Here is an 18363-nt window from a genome sequence, read left to right on the forward strand (position 1 = left end):
TCACACACAGTAAAGACAGATGGTTCAAACAGCAACCACCAGCCTCTTGGAATACAGACCCCATCTCCGCTGTTCAGTGAGAATTAGTCTTATACCAAGAACACTTGCCCATGTTTTTGTAAAGTAACTTACTCCCTAGGTTTAATATATTTAGAATTGACTGCAGATGCAATGGAACTCTGAAGAGAGACCCAATGCTGAATTTCAAATAGCAATAAAGTGAAATCAAGGTATCTAAATCCATGTGAACTATCTGAGCTGAGTTAGCTGGTCACTTTGTTGGTGTTGTTAGTTGCCACCACCAATCCTGCTGGTATATTTGGCATTGTCGACTAGGAAGATAAATGCCCTAAAGATTCTTTCAAATACTTTCCTGGTTAATTGGATCTCTTGCCAGGATGCTTTTCCCATTGTTGAATGTTAACAAGCCACTTTGTGCTTTTCTTCAATCCTCCTCCAAACAACAACAACAAAATGTTAGTCTTCTCCACATGCTCTTATTTCATGACCATAAGGCTGACCTTTGACATAGTTTTCATATTAATTTCAAAACAGGCAAACGAAATATATATATTCTAAACTACCTTCAATTGTAACTATAATGTTTGCTCGAACTTTTATATATAACACAGAAGTCACCTATCATATGTCAAGGCAATACTTGCATTTTGCTTTCCTTCTTTCTCTCAGACTTACTACCTAGGTAGCTGAGGTATCGGAGAAGACTGAGGTAGTTTTACGGATGTGTGCCGGAGAGATCAGCTCTGTTCTTTGGTAACTCTGTATCCGCCTCAGGAACTTACCAGTATTTTCCTGAGGTCTTCATTGCTTGTCGGATTCATATGAAAACTGAGTAAGAAAAGAAACATAAATATTAAAAGTGTACTACAGTCCATGTGGGAAAAATCATATGAAAAGAGAAAATTTTAAATCGACATTGCAATAACAATTCCTAAATGACTCAGATGAGTCACCATTAATGCAAAATGTGAAAGAAAAACAATATTAACTCAATATCCTTAAAGCATCTATAATTCTAAACTTTAAAGGAAAACCCTCCAATTATTATCAGAGCTGAAGAACTATACATCTAAATATGTAGTTTCTAAACATATTTAAATATAAGCAATTTTACCCAGTGAGATATTTTATAAAACTAATTTGTGTACTTTCAAGTATCACTCATTTTTTACACACACATTTACTCACCTTAGGCCTTCTGATATATAACTATGGGGAATTAAGTAATTTCAGGTTGGAAAGATTACAGAATAAGTGTTAAGGCAACCTTTTTAAAATGATACAGGTATTAGAAAAATTAACTTGAATTCATTACCCTATCAGTGAAATGAATTCAGAGTTGTATGAGCCATTTCTGTCATTAATGTGATTTTTAAGTAGTCTTCAAAATTTAAATACCCAAATGGACCAAAACAAAACGTATTCCTTTCATGCGGAGAATACGAAAACACCACAGCTGAAAGCTATAATCATGTTCTTCTTTGAAATACGTCCATTAGGGAAGGGGATTGTGACCAAAAGAAGCTAAACATCAAAGCCATCTGATGAGTAAATATTTCATCGTTGCTATTCAAGTTTAATTTTTACCCAGCACTTAAGAGTATTAGCCATTAGAATCTCTACAAAGCATTACTGTCCTGGGAAACTATTTATTTAAAAAAAAAAAAAAAAAAACTCTGAAATACGTATTTTTTCATTATCAATGCATTATTAAAATACATTGTGAATGCAAAATGAAATTCTTTAAAGATCTTAGAAATTCACTATTAAAACTCTTGAGGGTTTGCACAAGAAATGTAGACACTGGATACACTATCTAGAAGATATCCATTATTACAGACACATCTCCCAAGCTGTAAATCTACAGGGCACTCAAGCATGTACAGTTCAACCACCTCAAGAGAATTTCCCACATACACAAGATTTCATTTGTTCTGACTAAGATCTGCAGTACTAGTTTCCAGAACTGGTTGTTGAACTTTTCTAACTACAACCCCTATGGATAAATTTAGCGTTTCAGTAGAGTTGAGTGACATGATAAAGAATGAAACATGTTTTAAATACCTACAATGCACCAATTACAGGCCTAGGAACTGACACCTTTCCACATTCTCTGTATCCCACTGTCTTTATGGTGTTCTGTCCGACACTAGACTAGAGTCACTATACCAGTAACGCCTCAGAGCCCAACAAAAGGGTGGCTTAAAAGATAACAACAACAAAAACACAACCCAAAAAGACATTACCATATAGTACTCCTCAGTCTAGAGTGCTGTGGAAGCAGCTGCTAACACGTGTTCTCCATCCTCTCTGATTCTACCCAGGTAGTCAACACAAGGGGCCAGTGGGACTAGTCTCTCCTTACCCCTGTTTCTCAAAGCATGTGGTTTTCTAATACGTCAAGGAAAACACTCTGCTACACCTCTGTCCCCCTCTGTCTGACTGGGGTATTCTCAAGGACAAAATGATTTATACTCAGGTCTGACAGTGTACCATGGTGGTTACAAGTAAAGTAGTGGCTAAGGGCCCTGGAGCCAGGCAGCATGGATTTCAAATCCTGGTTCTGCCCTGTACTTGCTGTGAGGCTTTGAGCAAGTTACTTCATTTTACTGTATATTTTGAAGTTTTATTCCCTCGTGTGTAAAATGGGAATAGCAGCAGCATGTACTACATAAGGCTGCTGTTAAGACTGAATGAGTTAACAATGCGTAAGACACTCAGTGCAGTGACTAACAGAAGGAACATGTTCAATACATTATTTTATTTAATAAACATTAACATAGTACTTAGTCCGTACCAGGCAGAGTTCTAAGCACTTCACCAATACTAGCTCATTTAATTTTCATAACCCTTAAGGTAGGTATTATTATCCTTATTTTAAAAATAAGGAAACAAGTCACACAGTCCATACAGTTGGTAACTGACGAAGCTGTTTGGGTCTAGAATCTGCCCTCCCAACGTTACACACACACCTTGCCCAGCTCTCTGCTTATGGATCTACTTAGTAATCACTAACAGCACTGTTGAAGAAGCCCTAAACACAGAGGACACACAGATTAACGAGAGTAAACATCACTCCATTTGTGAGTTAAGCACCTGGTAGAGCTGCTCTTGTGGGAGCTAAAGGGACAGCACATTTGATATTTAAAATTTTTAGGCCACATAGAGAAATGTTCTATCACAGCAATTAGTCAATTAAAGGCCTAATTCTTGGAAAACGCAGGATGTAAAACTACACGAACGATAGATGTGGCAGACTAGAGAAAGAGGAGTTACAGATGAACGGTCTGGCCTAGGGCTGTAGGCAGGGGCATTAACACAGACCCTGAAGCGCCTGGAATACAAGGCAGCAGGGGGGGAGAAGGAACCCTCAAAGGGTTCTGGTGCAAAAGATGAGAATCTCAGAGCTGACCTCTGAGCGACACGCAATTTTTTGACAATGGTCATCTTCTCGCATAAATATTATTTAAATGTTTCACGTTTGGTAGCACCATCATCCCAATCTTATCGACTATATAATTTCAGTACATGCCTCAAACGTTATTAAATTAATATGAATAATATTATACTTAGTGCAAAAAGGGTTTTCAAAGAACAAATATTTACGGCAAAGATTTTATCAAAATGACAAAACTAACAAAATGTCAGACCCAATGGCTTTCGCCTACGGAACTCAAGTGAAGCTCAATGACCAGCTGAAAAAATGTCTGAGAAGTCTTAAGAATGATAAAAACAAAAAGGTCACGACTGTAAGGGGAAAGAAGTGTCTAGTGCAGCAAGTCCCAGCTTCTTCCCGTTACACCTGTTCCTAAAAGTGATCTGATACCACCATCCCACCCATCCACCCCCACCGATTCTCCACCGTGCAGAGCTGGGTGAGCAGGCTCTTGGAGTGGGTATTATCTAAAATCTAAAGCCAGAAAACCTTCCCTTGTGGTCTGCTTTTTACTCACACATTGACGTGTCAAACACAGGATTAACTCAGTCATTCATGGCTGTCTTTCTTGATCTGTTCTTAAGTGGGAAAAAACAGTTAACTGAACTGGATTGAATTAGCTTGGTGAAAAATAAAATGTCTCTATTTACTGAAGTGTGGCACCAATTTGTGATACCTTTCTCTTTGGACTGCAGTCCTCATGTCAGACAAGATATTGGGTAATACTGCCTGACTGCTCCGCTGAGTTGTCGACAGGTTAGGGGACGATGGTGTTTTTCGTCAGGTATCAAATCAATCTAGACACACTCACGTTCAGAAAGTCTACAGAAATGTAACAGCATTAAAAAAAAATTACTTTTAAAAATCAGAACTGAAGTTTGTGGTGGCAGAGAAATTTTAAAGTAACTTTGAAAGTGATAAAGTAATTTTTTAAAAAAAGGTTTTAAGCTGACAAAATGTTCTACCTTAACATTCTAAAGATTTGGGGTAAAAGCCTCAATCTTTTTAAACAAACTTTAAAGACTTTTTCCAACTAACCTCTAATTTGAAAATAGTAACACTCAGAGATCACATTTCTAGGCACCATTAGCAGTTCTCCCATCACATCGCTTACTAGCATACCCAGAAGTTAGGGTACATAATGAATAAAAAAATAGGATATCAAGTTTGTGAGAACTTGAACCTGTCCTTCAATTTGTGTGATGGATGAGTTCTCTACGTATAGGCCAGAAAAGCAAACCAATCTTTATAACGGGATAAAAAATGGCCACCACAGTAACCCCTAAGGCATGTGGCAGAGAGCAAAGTGTTTTTTTTTTCCCTTTCTGTTCTTGAAAAACATACATACATTCTTTGGGGGCAATGCCTAAGAAGAACAGGTTATTCAGAGCGAAAAAATATAAATTGCTTGTAAACTCATAAAAAACACAAAAGAACAAAAATTAAAACTGCTGAACAGTGCTAATACAAAACAATGCAAACGCACCTGTGTGAATTCCTGGCTCTAGGATTTTAAATCTTTCAATGAGAAGTCACATAACAGCCCATGACATTCTTTCAAAGGCATTTTAAAACAAGTGTTATTAGAGTGTTATTACATCTCCATAGTCTTTTTCCAAACCCCATTACTGCTGAAATTATAAAGCAAAGTCCATATTGGCCCAACTTAATCCATTTTTTTTTTAATTTAATAAGTGATTTCAAGTTATTTGCAAAATCCTGGAGGTATTTCATCTATAATTCTCTCCCTGGCTGGGTGGGTGGGGGAGGGGTGAGAGAGGGTAAGACGAGGCCTAAAGGGGTAGCTTTTCAAACACTATTCAATTCCTTGTTGTATATGGGAAATAACTAACTCTAAGCTCTCTCAAAAGAACTTCTGACATCAATTATTTTCAAAGGAGAGCATCTTCTTGATCTTCTTGTTTAACCGGAGTGTGAGAGAGTGGGCTCCAGATACCTGGGGCTTCACTTTGGTGACAAATGCAGTGGGAAGGGATATAGACCAAGAACTGTGACATATTCTAAATAAAACCTTTAATGAGATTCAAAAGAAGAGAGCTACTTCATTCTAGAGTAAAGCAAGGGCCTAGAATAACACTAATCCTAACAATGGCTGATAGTTACTGAACGTTAGTCATGGTACCGGACACCTTTCTGGGCACCTTCCACGTTAGCTCGCTTAATGAAGTAGGTACTACTTTTATCTCCATTTACAGATGAGGAAATGGGCATAACGAAGCTAAGCAGAGCGGGGGTTCAAAGAAAGACAACCGAATTCCATAGTCAAAGCTCTTGAGCCATAAACTTAACTGCTTCCTCATAGGAACTTTAAACCGTGAGCTCCTACTGAGCTCAGAGTTGGTTGGATTCCAGGAGTCCAGTACAAGTTCTTGAGGATTCTTCCAACCAGAAGTGACTAAGACCTAGGCTTAGGCAGTTTTAAAGACATAGAACAATGGCAATGTAACAGGTTTTTGAAATAACTGTGCTCATTATTTTCTGTTTGCCCCTTCTGCTCCATTTGGCCTCTGCCTGCCCCTCAGGAGGCTGACCTCAGGACTGAGTACCTCACCATGGCTCCCCTGCCCTTGCCCGTTGGCTTCCAACCACGCTCTGCAGGAGACTTGGGGGTGTGGGGGCAGGAAGAAAGGGAGACATGGCATTCATTCCCCCAAATAAGCCCCATCCCTCCACTCCCTCCCTGTTGGCTGCAGTGTTAGCAGCAACTCCTACACCTACAGTCCCAGCTGTAGCTACAGCTGTTTCTTCACACCTTCGCATGGCAGTGGCTTCCACACACTGCTGGTCCCTGGTGCTTCACTACCCCTCCTCGGTGTCCTTAACCCTGCCTGCACGTCTGTAAATAGTCTCTTCATTAAGCTTTCTTCAATTACCCCTTTTGAGTGTGTCATTGGTCTCCTGCTGGGACTAACAGATACAAGGCTGTACAATAAATGCCATAAGCTATTCACTTAATTTTAAGTGGTTTAGAACAAAGGTTCTACTTCTCTATTAGAAAGAAAGAAGAACCAAAGAAAAACAATATGATTAGTCACATAAATTCTCTACACTCCTCTTTTCAGTTTCTGGCTTATGCTCCATAACTACTTATTTTAACATATCTTTTTTCCTCCTCTAAATATAGTCTTCCACTTTGTAAATGACAATTCGTTGCTAGCCACTAATAGACCATCTTCCAGGCCTTTACTTAACAACACCTTTCATATTCATAAAGCTAGAATACTTGATTTTCAAATTTATTTTCAATTTGTGGCGCAGTGGTTAAATGCTACAACTGCTAACCAAAAGGTCGGCAGTTCAAATCCTCCAGGCACTCCTTGGAAACTCTATGGGGCAGTTTTACTCTGTCCTATTTTTTATAGGGCTATGAGTCGTAATCGACTCAACGGCAGTGGGTTTGGTTTTTTTTTTAAAAGATTGACTGCTCTGGTGGTTTGGAAATGCTGTAATTGCTTAAAGTGACTCTGGTTTAAGTAATACCCCACTGTCACTTAGTTGATTCCGACTCATAGCGACCCTGTAGGACAGAGGAGAACTGTCCTACAGAGTTTCTTTATGGAAGCAGACTGTCACATCTTTCACCAGCAGAGCGGCTGCTGGGTTCAAACTGCTAATCTTTTGGTTAGCAGCCAAGCACAACTACAGCGCCACCAGGTAATACCACCTCCTATTTACACACTGCCTTACAGTTCACAACTGTAAAAATGGTGGTGGGGATGTGTCTGACCTTCTTTAACTTCACAAGGAGGAAGGAGAACCAACATCAACAGCCCAAGGCTGATTTCTATGAGGCAAAATCAGACAAACCTTTCTCTGAACTTTTTACCAATTCTGACACCAACCGTCCCTTCCACCATGGTACTCTACTTCTCTGCTGGGTTTGAGAATTCATTGCAATGGCCACACAGAACTGAGACCATACTCACAGTTATGGGGTTTATTAGGGAAGTAACAGCGTACAACTAGGGATCGGGATGAACTTGGAAGTAACAGAACAACTCAGGATACAGTTCCTCGATCAGGACAGCTTCTTCACACCCTCTACCCTGCTGGGGCCTTACGCTGCCAGGCCCTGGGGGGACCTTATTGGACAAGTGTCACAACTCTTAGCTTTGGGGATCAGCAAGCCCCACCACAGCTACCTTGAACCCATCTCCTGGTTCCTGCTGTCATATACCACCATCTCTTGCTGTCTTCCAAGTTAAAGCTACTCTCTCTCTCTCTCCGTGTCTCCCTTTAAGCCTAGCGGGATGGCAAAACTGACCAATCCCCTTTTTAGGGTTCCATATACCTTATTTGCATGTTCTCACCCCCATAAGGGTGCCATGCACTTTATTTACATTATTAGCAAGCTATCCAATCCCTCTGCCGGGCCATAAGCACCACATATGCACAGTCCCACCCAGTTATCTGGCGGAAATTACAAAGACTAAGGGGCATATTCAGTAATTCACTATACTGCAACAATACATTTTTACAAATAGACTTTCTCTGAACATGTTTCCAAGGAACAGTCATCAATAAGGTGGGAGACAGTTCCTCACTGTCAGAGGGGCTTCACTTCTGAGATCTCATAGAATCACAGTCTCATCTGGTCAATCTCTTCACCTTTTGATTCTCCTGCTCTCTTACTTCTATGGGACCTGGTATGTGGACCCCACTATCATCCCAATCCATCTCCTAATCCATTTTTATTTACTTAGCCCTCCCTCCCAAGCATATTTGCAACCCATTACTCCTTGGACCTTCCACCATCTTAATTCTGCTAATCTCTAATGCCTCCCAAGTATGTCTGCTGACTGCTACTCTCTCTCACTCACGCTCTATAATCCTGATCATCTTCCTCCTCTCACCCCTAGGTGAGAAACACTGGATACTTCTTAAGGTTTTGTTTACAGACCACCTTCTCTATTCTACCTTGGTGACTTCGTATTCTTCTACAACTTCACCTACCACCACTATACAGGCAGGTGGCTACTAAATCACAATCTCTTTACCCTTTATAACACCATTTTATAAACGCTTGTTGAAAATCTTGGACTGGATGTTCCATCTGTACCTCGAAGTTAACATGTCTCAAGCCTATCATCTTGTATCTGAGATCAGCTCTGCCTGATCTTCCTCCTCTGGTACAACCAATTTTCAGTTTGCAACCCTCATAAATAAATTGCCAGATTCTCCCGAGCCAGCCTCTATACTGTTTCCTAGCTGCTCACTTTCACTGCTACCTTTGCTGATCACAAGGCTACAACACCACTGCCCAGACTACTGCAGCAGCCTCTTAACAGCCTGCCAGTCTTCCTGTGCAATCCAGCCTACACATCACTGCTGGGCATGGCTTTCTAAACCCCAAGTCTAACCTCATCATTCATCTGTCAGAAATCTTTGGATCCCCAACTTCCCCCTGGATAATGATTAAAAACTTCAGCCTTGTATTCAAAACTAGCTGCAGTGACCGAATCTACCTTTCTGGACTTACTGCCACCACCTATTAACCATGTTTTAATTTAAGAAATAGAAATGCTACTATCCATTTCAAATAACTGGGATTAAAGGAGGATTAAAAGAGATGAATATGAAAAAGTTTTACATGACAAAGTTCTATTCAAATATTATTTCAATTATTATTGCATATCTATCTTAACTCTCCCATGCCTCTTTCTACTACTATAAGCCACTTTAAGGTAGGAACCACATCTCATCAATCTTTTCAGTCTCCAAATATGGCATAGTGCTGAGGACGTGGCAGATGTTTACTTAATGTATGCTGAACACATTAATAACTGGTGCTTATGAAAAATTGGGCTGATAGTTGACCAAGTAAATCACTGATAGGTCAATATATATTTACCAACAATATATCAAGTCCCCAAAGAGCAGAGGAATTCATTTTTCTGAATAACAAAGGTTACTTATATCTAGACCTGATGGTATATCCATGGTATGTCAGTTCTTTTTAAGACAAGAAGAATTATTCCAATATGTACAACTGTCAATATGATTTTAAGTAACTGTAATTTTTCAAAATGGTGGGCCTCCAATAAAATCAATTCAACTAGCCCATTTATCCGGTATACCTACCAGTTTATGAATTCGGACCTCAATACAGATTAATTTGAGATTATTCTGGTAAATCCTGAAAAGTTATTCAGTCCATAGAGATGACATGTTAAAGAAGTTTTTTTAAAAAAATGTTCTTTAATGACTCTCTTCTCAAAAGCCCTATAAAATGAAGTGCCCAAAGAGACAGTCTCTAGTAAACACTTCAATTATGTTTATTACTCAAGCAAGTGGGGCTTTAAGAGGCAAGGTAAAACTCAATATTGGTTTTTTTTTCCTTTTTAGAAAAAGCTAAGAACTCAGTACCACATTAAATTAATGGTATTATAGTCTGAAATACTGCATTCTCTCTCCTGGGACTGGGCATGCACACAAAACACCTGGATGACAAAACAGAACTGAATATACACACGTCTATGGGGACTAACAGTAATTTACTAACAGTAATTTACTTATTAATGTTCTCACAGGATATCTTTTATGAGATCTCATAGGCAAGACAATTAAAAATTGTGGTCAGTGACACCAAAGATCATGGACAGCAAATTCAGGCCTAGGCGCTTTTTATCATGAGTATTAGTGAACGTGTTGTTGAAGAAAGTCTTAAAATTTGAGAATTTAAAGATTTCTTGAAATTAGGACACAGTTCATCAAGAATATTTAGTCAAGCTTACTTACTATTTTCTCCTGGTAGAGAAGAGAAATAATTATTTCAAAGACAGTCAGTCAAGGAATTCACAAGTTTCCAAACACAGCCCTATGGACTCTAAATATTCTCCATTCCTCTAAAACTATGCTTCTCAAACTTTCTTCTCTTTAGTATCCCTAATAGATAGGAAGAAGAAATTTGTAATAACCATAAATTTTCTTTGATATTCCAAGTTTTAACTTAAAAATTCAGGTGGATTCTTGCATTTTGCTCCATAATATAATCATGTTTGTGTTGATATAAACATGGTGTTTTCCTTCTAAATCTTTATGAAATTTTGTCACTCTCGGAAGTTGTGTTGGGTTTATACTATTGTTCTGGGTAGACCCTGACCCACTGCCTCCTACCTATCCACTAGAGTCTCCCAGCTACACTCCAAACTGGGAAGTTCTTGGAGACTAAGAGCTTGTTTCAATTGTTGTTGTTGTTGTTAGTTGCCCTCGAAGTGGTTCCAACTCATAGCAACCTTAGGTACAATAGAACGAAACACTGCCTGGTCCCGGGCAATCCCCACCGTCGTTGCCATGCTTGAGATCACTGTTTAAGTAGGGCTATGAAATTATAAAATTTTTCTAGAAAAGAATGTATTGTTTTGTATAAAAATTCACTCTCTGCCCCTACAAAAAAATAGATGCACATAATCATCTTACTGGAAATTGTATATTATACTATAATCTCTCAGCCAGCTTTTTCTGAATGTTTCTTCTTATAAAAAAATACACTATTCAAGAACATTTAAGATACAAGTATCCACTGATTTAAAGAGTGTACCTATAAATTTCTAATGCCACAATAATTTTCCCATAGTTCTGTTCCTATAACTATGTAGTTAAAATTACTTTTCACTGCAAAATGCTTTTGTTCTGATTTAAAATCACACTTAGAAATGCAGTCTCACTGACATTTCCCTTTGATTTCATGTGTCTCTCTTCCTATTTGAGTCCATCCTGTGTCTGCAGTAGCAATGCCACTGTTCTGAATTTTCCTCAAATAGTATTTTCATCACATCATACATATGTTGAAAAATCTTTATACTTTCTATAGAATTCAGAAGCAAACTCTTCACTCTGGTATGCTAAGCTCCTAGTAAGAAGGTCCATCTCCACCACTGTCTCCAATCTTGAAGCTCACCTGAAACACTCATTTTTACTCTTCATCTTTCCTCATTTTAATTTCCATTCATAAAAGTCCTTTTCTCTATCTTTTTACAGATCTATCCTCTGAGACTTTGCTAATTCTACCTTTTCCATGATGTCTAGGCTGCCTAACCTTACCCAATTAATCTCATGCTACTTTTACCTCCATCCGCACTTACTAACTGCACCAGCCATTAGGACAATTAACTACATTATTTTCTATCTACCTGCCTGCAATCTTAAACGCAGAGACTTTATACCACAATATTAACAGAATCTTTACATGAAAAAGGAGAGCAACATAAAACCAAGTAAGAGGAAATATGGCCATCCCTGATTATCAAGTTCAAAAACAAACACCTGCATTTTAGAATGTCACCCAATATACTGTCTAGTAACGTAAAGACAGCAGGCACAAGAAGACGACGTAATAAGGCACTACCCATCTCTGTTAGTGCAAAAGACATTATTCTGTAAAACAAACTGATGATAATTCAAGGATATCTTAAATTCAAATTTTGGTTACGTATTTATTTTTTCTAAGTGAGGAATATTTTTTAAAACCAGAAGAATGAAACAACATTGAAAACACAACTATATTTCAGAATATTCTATTGTTAGTGGTTTTACACTTTCACATTATACTGTGAAAACACAACTATATTTCAGAATATTCTATTGTTAGTGGTTTTACACTTTCACATTATACTGTGAAATCACTGGTTGGAAGAATCAAATCAAATATACCATTAAAGGACCTTGAGTCCAGAGATGAGTTGAATCTTCTAATTTCAATGAAAAACAGAAGAAAGAGAGCATTTTCACTGACAAAGAAATAAACGCACCAACATCTGGATCCTGGCTGGGAGGGGAGCATTAGTGGCTGTGGGACTCTCCTGAGACAGGTCTTCGTTCCCCAAAGGGAGCTCTGAAATGTTCTGGAGAGTTCTCAGTGGGCTGCATTTGTCCTTTGTACTATGATAGCTTCAACTGCCTACTTTAACAATTCAATGTGACCTTGGCCATCTGAGTTTAGGAAATATTTATCACTCTAAAAGCCAAAGCTTAGATATCCACCCTACACTCTCTTTATTAGTGCTGTGCAAGCATTTCTGCCCACAGAACTTTGCATTGAATGTTTATTTATATCTTTGCCTTGCAAAATAATAAAATTAATTTTCTACTTAATATAGAGAATATTTTCACTTAATTTCAATGTGGCTTAGTTTATTTCATCTAAGATTATTACTCAGCATAACATCTTGACAGAAACTAGAAAAACTATCAAGTTGATTGATTTTTGCCAATGTATGTCCTTTATTGACATACAGTAAAAAAGGTAAGCCCCAAAATTCCACTTTAAGATTGAAAAAAAAAAAGTTGAGAATATAATTTCATTTAACTTATTTAAAGCAACTAGAATGTATTCTGTGGATACTGTGTAAAATCATAATAAGAGCTACCATTTGCAGGCTATGTGCCAAACACTACCCTCGGCAATGTACGCACATAACATTATTTAATCTCCTCTATGAAAAAAAAAAAGTTTTTTTTTTTTATAATACCAAGATCGTCATCCCCGTTTTATAGCTGAAGAAACTGAGGCTTAGAAAGGTTAAGTAAGGTCATACAGCTATTCAGCTGAGACTCAGTCCAGACCTAACTCTTAATATCTATCCGACATTCCCTTCAGAATATTCTATTGTTAGTGGTTTTACACTTTCACATTATACTGTGAAATCACTGGTTGGAAGAATCAAATCAAATATACTATGTGACTCTAATATTAAAATATGTCCAATACAATTTTCACTTTTTATTTATTTGGGGCATTTATAATTCTTTGAAAATGAAAAATCTGTATGAAGCGACTGTATTGTACATCTCTAGGAAACAAAATACGTGATTAACCTGAACACCCCCATTCACGCACCAGGCTCCATAACAAAGCGTTCATTATGTGTAAGGCAGGGCCGCGGCAGGGTACTCACTAATTGGCTCCTTGGTAGCCTAAAGTGGCAAACATACTTCCTCAGGAACCTACCAGGCAGGGAGGGAATGACAGACATCGAACAGAGCTCCATGACTCCAACTGTGGTGTGTCAACTAGAAGTGGTAAAATTACTAAGCTGTAGAAAAGAGCTTTTGGACATAGAGTATATAGTCCCTATTTATAAAATATTCCTCTAAAATGCATCTGACTATTTTTCATGAGTTTCTTTGCTATTTACTAAAACAGTTATCTAGCTACTCATTCCCCAACTTATAAAACCATATTCAATGATCATGATCAAGCTCAAAGGCTTCCTCCTTGAGGAAGCTTTCTCAATTTGCAGGAGACTGAACTGCTCCTTCCTCTACCTTTCCACAGCAAATCCCTTGTACACGCAGTCCCCAACTTACGACGGGGTTCTGTTCTGACGACTCCATCTTAAATCGGTTCTGATGTAAGTCAAATATCTTTTTTTTTTTTTTTTTTAGTTTCCATTATTATTGCCTTTTATTACCAGTATCTTTATAAATCTGACTTTTGTCTTGGGGGGGGTTGGAAACATTACATATAAACTCACAGATATATTTTACTATATACATACATAAAAAAAAAATCCATATTTTTAAAAAAAGGGCTGTAAGTACGGTTTGTCATACTTCAAATGCATCTTCAGTCAGGGACTACCTGTACTTCTGGTCCACACAGCTCACCCTGCTTGGATTGCAGGGCGTTGCTCACACGCCCCTCTCCCTGGCTGCTGTGCTCAGGGCTTGTGTCACTCTTCTAGAGTCATACCTCTGGCTTTCACCCCTGGAGGAGCTTTATACACTTGTCTACTAAAGGAATCACATCTACTAAAACAAAACAGAAATTGGTAACTTGAATTAAGTTTTACTCTAAGAAGATCAAGCCCATTCATGTAATTACTATTTAAGTGGTATTAGCACTGTTTTCAGAAAGATCTCCGAGCTTAAAATATACAAAATGCCATACTATGTTATACTTAATATATCAAATCAAAGAGCAATACTCTTTCCTCAAAATGTAAGTTCAAAGAGACAAATGTCAAATGTCTAAATCCTAATATTCTTAGAAAATAGTTAAATGTAAAAGGGATAATTTCATAATTCAATTAACTGCTTTATTTTGTACCATCAACAACTATTTAAAACATGCTGACCACAAGGCAACGCTGCCACCATCAATTACATATACAGAAACATTATCTGTACTTCAAAAAGTTAAGGCTTATGGTATAAAAAAAAGTAACAACAGGTAATGTGGTCATAGTTGCCCAATGGAAATGTTCTAAACATGGAAGCAGAAGGCCTGGAAAAAGTAGCCAGTACAGAAGGTATTCTCTTAGTAAGAAACTAATGAAAAGAGCCCAACAGGGAAAAGACTAGGTGAAGCCAAAACCAATGAAGAGAAATCTATGTACTAATTACAATGCTAAGGTGAAAACACTTTAAAGGCATAAACCCATAAACAGTTAAAAAAAATTGTGTTCAAAGTAGCCAAGGTAGTTTCAGTGCTTAAAAACAAACTAACAAGAATATTACTGTTTTGATACTAATTTGCTAGTCTCAAAAAGTTCAAACCACATGAATTCCTAGTCTCTTTTAAAAAGTCTAAAATAAACAAGATTAAAAAAACAAAAACAAAACTCGTTGCTGTCCAGTCGATTCCAACTCATAGTGACCCTACAGGACAGAGTAGAACCGCCCCACAGGGTTTCCAAGGAGCACCTGGTGGATCTGAACTGCTGACTTTCTGGTTAGCTGCTGACTCTTAACCACTAAGCCACCAGGCCAAAAAAAAAAAAAAAAGCCCATTGCTGTGGAGTTGATTCCGACTCATAGCGACCCTACAGGACAGAGTAGAATTGTCCTATAGAATTTCCAGGTGTGCCTGGTGGATTTGAACTGCTGCTGACCTTTTGGTTAGCAGCTGTAGCTCTTAACTACTACACCACCAGGGTTTCCAAAATAAACAAGATAGCACCTAATTAAAAATAAAACAAAAAAAACCTCAAAGGTCTCCATCAATACCAAAACCGTTTTCTCTTTAATTTTATTGTTGTCGAGAATATATCCAGCAAAACATTTATCAATATTCAACATCTACATGTACAATTCCGTGACACTGATTACATTCTTTGAGTTGTACAACCATTCTCGCATCCTTTTCCGAGTTGTTCCTTCCCATTAACATAAACTCACTGCCCCATAAGGGTCCCACCTAATCTTTGGAGTTGCTGTTGTCAATTTGATCCCATATAGACAGTTCTTAAAAGAGCATAATGCTCAAGGCAGACATTTTTTACTAGTTAAGCTTAACTATTGTTTGGCTTTAAGAAGACTTCAGAGGATATTTTTGCTTTAAAGTTTAAGATTATCTCAGGGCAAATAGTTTCAGGGGTTCATTCAGCCTCCACGGCTCCAGGAAGTCTGGAGTCCCTGAGAATCTGAAATTCTGTTCTGCATTTCCCCCTTTTATAGTCTGATTCCAAGACTCGAAGACTACAGAGCTGACATTGCTGCTGTACTGAATAAAACACAGCTTCTAAAATGCTGTGTTTTATCAAATTAAAACACTGATTGAAGACACAACACTGGAATAATCCCTATTTCTTCTCTCTTGATGATCCCACTACCAACAAGCAGAACGGATACGTGCTGTACTGTCTGTTTTAGCCCAGGGATACTGCTCAGGGATGTTCCCTTCTTTTCTATCCTCACTGCCAAGTGACCTCCATCAGCTCTCAACTCAACAACTATAACTTCCTAACTAGTTTTCCTGCCTCAACCTTCTCCTCCCCTCTCCTAACCCCTGCTCCCAACAGATTTTCCATCCTAGCTCTCGACTGTTTGTCTAAAACTTTAATTTCATAATATCATAACCCAACTTAAAAACCTTTCATGGTTCATCGAGGCCTATGCAATGTTCAGTCCTTGGCATGGAATTTAAACCCTTCACACAAACTAATAACTTAAATGCTTGTTCTGATGAGCGCCTTTCAAAGAGCAGGATTTGTATCTTAACAGTCTCTGATTTCCTTGAATACTGTAAAACTCAAAAAATAAATGAAAATCTCATTTGATTATCAGATCTGACTTTTGAGAAAAAATCATGCTGAGGTACTGAGAGAGAAGGCAGTGAAACGAATTTTTTAGAGTTGTAACACTGACAGCATAGCATGTGTATAGTAAATGCTCGCTGAATGTGCCAGGGTTCTGAATCAAAAATCAAGATTCATAACCCAACAATTTCAAATTTACACAGGGAATATCCAGTCCAAATAGTATTTGATATTGGGACGGACTTAAAGGGAGGACAGAAACATGACTTACGGGACCTATGTATAATACGTAAAAACCACACTGGTGCCATGACAGTCTCCTCTCTGGCCCAGGATGCTGACAGTCTGAAGGCAGTAAGGACAGCAAGGAAAATTTGGAGTCAGCAATATTAGTCCACTGGTGAAGACTAAATGTCCAAACCAACAATTCAGAATCACAGAACTTACGTGTTTCCAGTGTATTTTTCTCAAAATACTCATGTTCATTAATGGCAATTAATTAGTGAAGATTATTTGTCTATATGTAACAAGCTCCCTTTCCTCTTGGTTTTACAAAGAAATAATTCTCTCAAATTCTACCTTAAAAATTAAACCAAACAATCTAGATCCTGACGTATAAAAATTAGTGCACTGGGGTCACGGGAATATAATCTTAATACTTTGCCATCAGAAACCTCAAGAGGACTTACATACTTTATCTTGTATTTGATCATATCATAACAACCTGTTCTCCTTTAACGATTGGGCTTGCTATGTGTTATCCTGTGTCCAGTGCCTAAGAGCTCGTTAATTACCCAAACTATATCTCCATAGGTCTTGTTAATTACCCGTCTCCTGTCTCAGAGGACCTTGTTAATAACTTGTACAGTCTCTCTAAAGAGGTCCTAACAACACATTAAAATTAAAGATGCTTTTCTTTTAGCACCTGTCAAGTGCTGTAAATTGAGAAATTTTCACATCAGTTTATTAGCCTACAGTAGTTTTTGTGGATTTTTTTTTAGCTTGTTTTCTCCTCTCTCCCAGAATCTCTCAGTATCTCATTTTCTCAGCGCAAAATAAAAAATTTTTAAATAAAGTTTCACCTTTTTTGTTACAGAGCCTTTTTTTTTTTTGTTTTCAATTTTAAAGACTAGAAATATCAATTTGCATTAGTGAACGAGCCAAAGGATGCCATGGTTGGTATCTGCAAATTAACCCATTGAGAGATGCCCCAATTAATGGGAGCTATTATAATGAGTATTAGGATGACGAAGGGTAAAAAAGTTTCAAGTAGTATCTGGGGAGTTAAGCATAAAAGTTCTAGTTACCGTTTGGGGAACTAATCACATGGCATATTTCACGTTCGCAGTCACTGTCTCATTGGATACATTCTGTAAATCCCTGGGCACTAATGGATTCATGGCTCTAAAATCCATCTCAAAAGTTTTTGTTTTCTGTCTCATAAATGAGGCTACAAGTTTTCAGCTGTGTAAAAGACTTATAGCCTGCCATGAATAGCAGGTAACTTATCTTAGTATTAGACAAATCTGAACAAAAACTAAAAATGCTATGAAAATAAACCTTACGCATGTTAAGGTTTATGATGCCAAATACTAAACTTTAAACTCAAGGAACAAAGGCAAGAAGGGCCATTATAAAAAGGAAGGTTTAAAAACTACTAAAAAGATTTTTTCTTTCATATCAATGTTTACTATAACTTTTTCTAAATCAAAATTTAAGCCTATGGTAAATAGTCCACCAGTTTTTTTATGGACATATTATACAACCTCATAATAATGGTTACATGCTTTATAGGTCTGTGGTGATTTCTGATTTGTGAAAATTATAAACACATTTAATATACATTCTAGGTCACCAATTTTTAATACCTTCTAAGAAAGGTATAACACAACCATTGACAGGAAT

At 37.7% G+C, this 18363-nt stretch overlaps 1 protein-coding gene across 1 annotated transcript in view; it reads right to left on the reverse strand.

Annotated features, from left to right (window-relative positions):
• RAB11FIP2 (RAB11 family interacting protein 2) overlaps positions 1 to 18363 on the reverse strand; it is a 58754-nt gene that overhangs the window by 17955 nt on the left and 22436 nt on the right. The window contains exon 4 of the mRNA XM_049855075.1: positions 804 to 849. Within this exon, the coding sequence (XP_049711032.1) occupies positions 804 to 849 (46 nt within the window). The remainder of the gene's footprint in view (positions 1 to 803; positions 850 to 18363) is intronic.

Source organism: Elephas maximus, chromosome 16, assembly GCF_024166365.1.
Source record: "Elephas maximus indicus isolate mEleMax1 chromosome 16, mEleMax1 primary haplotype, whole genome shotgun sequence".
Classification (NCBI taxonomy): Eukaryota; Metazoa; Chordata; class Mammalia; order Proboscidea; family Elephantidae; genus Elephas; species Elephas maximus.